The sequence below is a fragment of the Triticum aestivum genome, chromosome 3B (genome assembly GCF_018294505.1).
Source record: "Triticum aestivum cultivar Chinese Spring chromosome 3B, IWGSC CS RefSeq v2.1, whole genome shotgun sequence".
Taxonomy (NCBI): domain Eukaryota; kingdom Viridiplantae; phylum Streptophyta; class Magnoliopsida; order Poales; family Poaceae; genus Triticum; species Triticum aestivum.
In genome coordinates, this window is record NC_057801.1 from 235,803,567 (window position 1) to 235,811,244 (window position 7,678).

Here is a 7,678-nt window from a genome sequence, read left to right on the forward strand (position 1 = left end):
AGATCTTATACAATCGAAATAATTATAGCCTTCGTAATTTCAGCAACATACTACTCCCTCCGTTCCAAAACAAGTGACTAACTTTATACTAACTTTGTACTAAAATTACCATGTGACATATGTGGTAATCAATCGAAACAATTCAAAAAAGAACTTTATACTAAAGTTAGTACAAAGTTAAGTCACTTATTTTAAAACGGAAGGAGTATTTGATTTGAACTTTCGGTAATATACTCGACTTTTCAATAGCAATTTATTTGTATTTCTAGCGCAATCAATAAGTAATATACACTTGCAAGCATAATGAATATATACATCAATTCACTGCTCAATTTGAGAGTATAAATACATACTGGATCACGGTGCTAAAGGTAGACATTTTTTAATATTAGATAGAGACAAACAAAGATCCAACTCGGTGTTCGGGCTCCAGTGAAGAGTAATGCGATTTAAAATAGAAAAAAAATAAAAAAAACTGAATCTTTTTTTGCAAGCAAGATGTGCATGTGTGTGATGTTCATGCAAAATTTGGTGATGTTTGGATATTCAAGTAGCGCACAGCAAAAAAATAAATCCAGGCATGAACAGTGATGTATTTCAAATGTTTCCCTCAGACCTGAATTTGTTTTTCTTTTTGTCACAAGCTCCTCGAAAGTTCAAATTCTCCAAATTTGGCACGGACATCACACACTCCAACATCTTTCACCACAGAAAAATGAATTTTTTAATTTGTTTTCCATCTTAAATTGCGTTACTGTTCACTCCCTGGATCGTCTTTGCCCGGCAGCCAAAACGCTGCTGAGAAAGAGATAGATAGACAGATAGATAGGTAATGTAGGTAGATACAAGCAGATGTATACATCAAAAGCTACTCCCTCCGTCCCATATAGGACGTTTTTGCAGTTTAAATTGAACTGCAAAAACGTCTTACAATATGGGACAGAGTAGTAAATCTAAACAATAACTGTTTCCATGTAACGCATGTTCTTGCAAGTACATTTGCTACACAGTTTTGCCATTGTTTAACGCTTTATAATGTCAACTATTGCACTCTTCCTCTCATTCTAGTATATGCCTGTATACATATTTCGACAAAACTGAGCTGCCTTCCTGCTGGCTTCAATTTGCTTTCTCTATATGCATGTATGAGTAAGACTGGGAATACAGACCAGACCAGTCCAGAAAAATGACGATCAGGTCTGTATCCCTTTTCCTATGATGTTAGTCCCGTGACGTCCCTTGGAATCAGAAACAAAAATCCGATAGGTAAGAGAGTGCCCATCAGCTGAACAGTTAGGCTGAGCGTCAGATTGTCAAACTGTACCGACGAGATGTTCAAAGCTGACGTCAATGCAGCTCCAAGGAATGAACCTAATGTCGAACTGAGGTTGTTAATGGACATGAACAGAGCAAACAGTGTGCCCTCGATTCCAGGCGGGCAAAGCTGTCCTGAGAGGATTAGGAACGGCATCATCCTGCCAAATGAAAACAATAAAGTTAGAAACGCTATTGCGTAAATGTGTAGGTAAGGTGTCTGATCTTCAGCCATGAGTACAATAATGGATTCATACTGGATAAGTTGAACAATTTCGTCAATTTTCCAGTTGTTTTGGTTAAGAGAACAATATGAACTTACTAACTAATGTCAATTATTATACTGGATAATGTGAAGAAGTTTCCTCAGTTGCAAAATAGAACATACAGTCATCTAAAGAAATTAATGACATACAGGTCACACTTAACCATGAGCTCAAGAAACATTCATGAGGGCCACTTGATTGACGCTCACCCAAATAAAGGAAATAAATAAATAAGAGTATGACTGTATCTGTCTAGTTTTAGTTGAAACAAAGAATTTTAAGTTGGTGCCTAATGAGTTGCCACAACACTAAAATATTTTAAATGCAAGATTAGTCAATGCAGGATCAGTAACTCTGGGCAGCAACTTAGGGTTTCTAACAGAAACGCATCTCAAACTGGTTTTCTAAACTACAGGTCAAGCAGATAACTCAGTTTATGGTTTGCAATCTACTACCTCCGTCCCAAAAAGCTTTTCGGGATGGAGGTAATAGTTCGCATGAGTATGAAAGAAATGACAGCTAGAGGATATACTTGAATTGGTTGATTGCATCAGCCAAAGCAGAGCCCCACAGCACCATGTATTTGTCTGCTATTCCATACTGGATATGTAATCTTGACACCAGTAAAATGTCCAGTACAGTAATTATCGCAAGGCCAAGATGTGCAAACCTGTAAAATAAGGACAGCAATTATTAAAGGTGGCACATTTAAGTACCTAACAACTTCAAACAAGTGAATAGATTTACATTGTAGCCAATTAACCCCATCAGTTTTTTAACAACATTAATAAAAGAGCATGCACTTGCACTCACAAAAACACTGAACAAAAGGAGATCAATAAATGGTCTATACCAAAAATACCAAGATGAAAATTCAGTGCAATTCATTCGAATTATGGACAGCCAACTTACGAAAAGTTTATAGAAACTTCAGTCAGTACATTAAGCATATATGCATAACATTTCAACTTCCTTTAAACAAACTATGGCACTAATATAGATAGTGTGTTGACATTTGGAAAAGATAAACAGCTTGAAAAAATGACTTACATAAGAATATTCCTGAGTTTTTTATGCTTTAAGTAGCGGTTGTAGATATATGTGCCAAGCATTAGACTGAACCACCCAATCACACGTGCAGTCCCTAAGAAGGATGCCTCCAGATGTAGAACCTCCGTTTGATAATAGAACATTACTGTTGAGATATTTGGAACTGCTGCATTTGAAAGGAAAAACCATGCCATAGGTCTAGAGAAAAAGAGAGGAAGTTACCGATTAAGCTCTTCAGTGCAAGAGGCAAACATCAGAGAAAATGAGATTGCAGGGTTAATTACCGCAGAATTGCTGGCTGCTTAAAAGCTGTGCATAAACTGAAGAAGGCTGATTTCAGAGATGAGTATAAATTAACTGATTTATTGTGCTTCTCATGACCTTCAGGTCGTTTGGACAATGTTCTCCTTTTGTTCTTTTTACGAGCACCCTTTCGCTTCCTAGTGCTCACATATTTAAAAGATTCACCTGAGCCTTGTCCAGCAAAAGCACCATCAATATTCTGATCATCAGCATAATCATGTGCAGCATTATCTATCGTGCTCTCATATCCTTTTGGAGATTCCTTCACGAAAACACATGTAACTAGTTGGAACAGTGGAAGAGCAGAGAAAATAATATAAATAGCATTTATTGGGAGATTGGACAATGCGTATCCTCCCAATAAGCTCCCAAATATCCCCCCTACAGCCATTGATGACCAAGATAATGACTGGAGATCACCAGCAAATTCTGGCCTGAAAAGAGAATAATTCAGGTTTTAAGGCATTGTATTGGAGTACTTGTTATACAAGGTGAGACAAGATGCACCATATTACTCACCCTGCTGATCGAACTGCCTCTGCAATCATTGCATCTATAACAACATCTGCCATGGCAGATCCCAAGTTCTGTACAATCAACATTAGCGTAAAAAGATTGCTTGAGCTCCTCAAATGTTCTGACAGCCCAATGATAAGCCATGGAAATAGAGAAAGACCACTAGAAATGATCAAATAGGGTACACGCTTCCTCTGCTTAATTGGAATACAGTCCGACACAATCCTGCAAGTACAATTGATATATGGGTGAGTAAGTAAAACCAGGATGTTTTTTATTGGGCGTTCAGCAACATGTCCAGTAATGCATGTACCAAGGCATATATGGAAGTTTAACAGCTGTTAGCAACACGTTGTGAACCTTTATCCACAACAGGATAAGTAACGTACTGAACATAGCCAGATGGCAATGCTGCAAGATATTGGTAGACATAGGTTGGATGAGAGATTATTTCAGAGAGAAAAGATTGGTTGTTTCTTCCTGAAACATAGATACATGGCATCTCTATACAGTGGATACTTAGATCTTTGACTTTTCCTAGCACGATACAAACTCCTCATGGTTGGACTCCTTTAATCCTAGACTTGCAGTCCTTCCTCCCGTTTCCTTGGTGCTGCAAATCCTTGTCTGACACATGACCGTCTTCTGCTACAGGCCTACGATGCACCTATGTCCTTGGCCTCCTTGCCAGCCAGCTGGCTGCAACCGAACTGCCACTGGCTTGATGCAACATACTAATGCATACAACAACACCACTGCCAAAAAGCAGCGCAACTCTGTGGACAGGAGAGTACTAGGACAACCATAGATCATGGACACTAGCTAGAATACCGATTACGAGTTTGATATTACACGGGCCTACGTACTAGTACCGCTGAATGCCTTAATTTGCAGCAACAAAGCTATTGAACCAACAGATGTGGGAAATACTTTCTGTGATGTGTTCCTTTTTGCATTTCCATGTTACTGTCATGTGCCCATGTCTACAAATGAACTGTTCTTGTTAATCAATTTTCTATAGAAATAACTTGAATACGAACTATGTTCAGATTGTTAGTAATAGGTTCTATTTACGGGTAATCTGTAATTAATCAGAAATTGAAAAAAAATGTTTAGCTCTGGTGAAATAATTACGTATCTATAGCTCTTAAAAGTCCAGTAATAAACTTGTGTTGTGGTGGACACCAATATCAAACAATAACTAAGCTTACGTCTGAAAAAAGGTGTAATTCTGAAAACTGAGATGTAACACTCATGATATAGGCCAAGGACAAGAATGGTTAGTTTGCATCAACCAAGGTTAAATTGTTGGTAAGCTTTGCTTCATATAAAGCAACGAACAAAAGGTAACATTACCCATATATAGGTTTTATGCTCCAAGGGAAAAATGCAGCAGAGACCAAAAACTGTGATGTTGAGGGTGACAGCTTCATGATGTCCTTCATTTGATATGAGACAGCTGTCCAGACAAAAGATCTGAAACCCTAAAACATTGAAGAATACATATCAGAACGTTTAAAATGTTAATGTGTTCTGATTTGTGAAGTAATCAAGAAAAACAAACAGATTTGAAGGAGGGTCTCTTTAGTTATGCTGAATCCAGACATGGAATTTGCAACTGAGACATATCATCAAAGCATGCAAATGGAACAAGTGCTAAGGATATGAATGAACAACCTTGGCCCCCTACATGACACCTTAAGGTATTTGACATGCCACCAATGCTCAGCATCCTGTGCAATTACCACATCAAGTTGTTTTAAGGCATCACATTTCCATGGGGCAGAGAATGATTTATCGCCCCCAACCGAATTTATTGAGCACACCTGAGTCTCTCTATACAGAGAGTGACTGATTTGGCAGCATATAAACACTAGACGTCGATCTCAAGCTACTCTGGCAGCACGCCCTTCACATTTGCAACAAGATAAAATCAGCGTGCTGTCTAGATTCTAGAAGAAGAAGAAAAAGTATCCTTCATCATCTTGTGTGTACGCACACACAAACCCGGAAAAAATAAAATACGAAATGGTCCTAACACACGCATACGGGTGAGCAGATCTCTCTAAAACGACGGTGCGTGTGCGGAGAAATGGGTGCGGTCACGAGGAGCGTCAGGGTGCCGGGAGAGAGGAAGAGACCTGGATGAAGTAGATCAGGCAGACGAGCCAGAGGAACGGCGCCCCGAACGCCGCTGCCATCCGCCCCGCCCACCACGGCGAGGCCGGCGCCGCCTCCGCCATGGTCACCACTCACAGGCGAAACTGATTTGTTCCTCCTGATCTGGCAAGAGAAACCTCCGCGAGATCTCAGACGTCTGGATGGATCGGAAGTGGGGGAGAGAGACGAATCGGAGTGAGGGCGGTGCGAGAGATGCGGGAATGCGCTCCCCGTATTACACATGCACGGAGACGTCGGAGGATGGATGTCCTCCGGCTTGACGGGGTTTGTGAGGGCTGACTGAGACGCCACCCGGGGCCCTGGCCGTGTCACAGCTCATCGACATGTGCCGTTTGATTGGCGCGACAGTTTCGGACAACCACTCAGACTCTGCCACGTCGGGAGCTCCAGCAAAGCTTTGCTCTACCTTCGTTGACTAGGACGGTCCGTGTAAGCTAAGATGAAATGTTTTCCTCCTTTCCTCCGTCCATTTTCTACCCCCTCCATACCAAAATATAAGACATTTTTCAAAACTGTACAAACGTTTTATATTGGGAAATCCTCTAAATCAACCGGCTGATTTTCTCTCTCGTAAACCACCGTCTCTGCACGCCACGTGCCCCTGTGATGGTCCACCAACCGCTCTCCTCCGAGCTTGTCTCGTTCCACTCGTTTCTTTCTTCCCTTTCCCCCTTTCTCTTTCTTCGTTTCGTGAGCCAGCTAGATGAGAGGATCAGGAGAGGAACCGAGAAGGGACCGCCGTCGGAGTTGAGGAATCAGGAGGGACCGCCACGACCGTTGCCTGATGTCCTCCGCGCGGTGCTGCCCCAACACCCGTTGCTTCAAGGTGACCCCCAATCCGGCTGCTTCCATGGATGGCGACGGTGGTGCAGGAGTTGGTCGCGCGCGCGCGAGCTGCTGCTAGGCGGTCGGTCGCCGGCGTACTTCTATCTGACGCAAAGACCTCAGGTGTTGTGATTTGACCGGCGCCCGCCCGTGTTATAACCGGGGCTCGGTGATGCAGCTAATCCAGGAAACTGCTGCAAGTCGTGCTGCGACAAGCCGCCGCCGACGGTTCGACGAGGGTCTCGAGCGAGGTGCTGCCATGGAGCTGCCATGGAGCGCCGCTGGGGTGTCACTGCTGCGATGGAGCTTTCTTGCCCCGTGTGTTGCTGCCATGGAGCTTCAATGAAGCATCGCCGGGACCGTCGGTGCTGCCATGGAGCTTCAATGGAGCATCGTCGGGACCATCGGTGCTGCCATGGAGCTTCAATGGAACATCGTCGGGACCGTCGGTGCTGCCATGGAGCTTCAATGGAGCATCGTCGGGACCGTCAGTGCTGCCATGGAGCTTCAATGGAGCATCGTCGGGACCGTCGGTGTTGCCATGCAGCTGCAATGGAGCATCGACGGAGCTGCAATGCAACGTGGGTGGTGCTGCCCTGTGACCAGCGGTTCTTGCCAGCGTCAGAGCTGCAATGCGATGTGGTGCCCCGACCTGCTTCATCTCATCGGCGGCAGAAGCTTCAATGCAACGGTCTATTTTATAGCTGCGGGGAAGCAGACCTGCTGTTCTTGGCTTCTTGCTGGCCGTCATTTGCTACAAGGCGACGATGATAGCTGGCCTGTGCGGCAGGCGGCAACACGAGACGGTAGGGGCGACGAAGCAATGGATTGGCTTGAGTTGCAGAGACGACTAGTCAAATCAGACGGCTGCGCAGTGCCTAATCCAACGCGGGCGAGGCGGTTTACAATTAGCTCCAATCATCCGGATGATTTCTAGCATCGGCCTTTTATATTTGAATATAGAGATAGTATAAAATTAGACATTCGTACTTGTGAAATCGTTTGCGCTAATTATCCACTAGCTTTTAAAATGTCTTTCCCCAGTCACCTGAGCTAAAATTTTGGTACACATGTAGTACAAATGAACAAATAACCTGGATGCAACAAATGATACGTCATAATTCACCCACATGAATCTACGATAAAGGGAGACAAGTGGGCATGAACAAATGTGAGGAAAACATACCTTCAGCTAAATTGTTGAACACCTTGGGGTCGTCGGG

General features: G+C 43.1%; 1 protein-coding gene across 1 annotated transcript; it reads right to left on the reverse strand.

Moving 5' to 3' along the window:
* Positions 1–948: 948 nt before the first annotated feature.
* On the reverse strand, positions 949–5,930 carry LOC123069500 (probable folate-biopterin transporter 4). Its single transcript, XM_044492376.1, has 7 exons — positions 5,591–5,930; positions 4,806–4,933; positions 3,453–3,674; positions 2,915–3,367; positions 2,631–2,828; positions 2,113–2,250; positions 949–1,475 (listed from the first exon to the last, which is right to left on the reverse strand). The coding sequence occupies exons 1-7, from the start codon at positions 5,690–5,692 to the stop codon at positions 1,214–1,216; spliced, it is 1,503 nt and encodes a 500-aa protein (XP_044348311.1). The 5' UTR covers positions 5,693–5,930; the 3' UTR covers positions 949–1,213.
* Between the last annotated feature and the right edge of the window lie 1,748 nt (positions 5,931–7,678).

Bases quoted from the DNA above. Each gene is read 5' to 3' on its own strand.
- LOC123069500 (XM_044492376.1), bottom strand. From the start codon at position 5,692: ATGGCGGAGGCGGCGCCGGCCTCGCCGTGGTGGGCGGGGCGGATGGCA. The intron at 3,675-4,805 runs GTAATGTTACCT...TTGTACTTGCAG, and splicing joins AGCATAAAACCTATATATGG to GATTGTGTCGGACTGTATTC. The intron at 3,368-3,452 runs GTGAGTAATATG...TTCTCTTTTCAG, and splicing joins GAGGCAGTTCGATCAGCAGG to GCCAGAATTTGCTGGTGATC.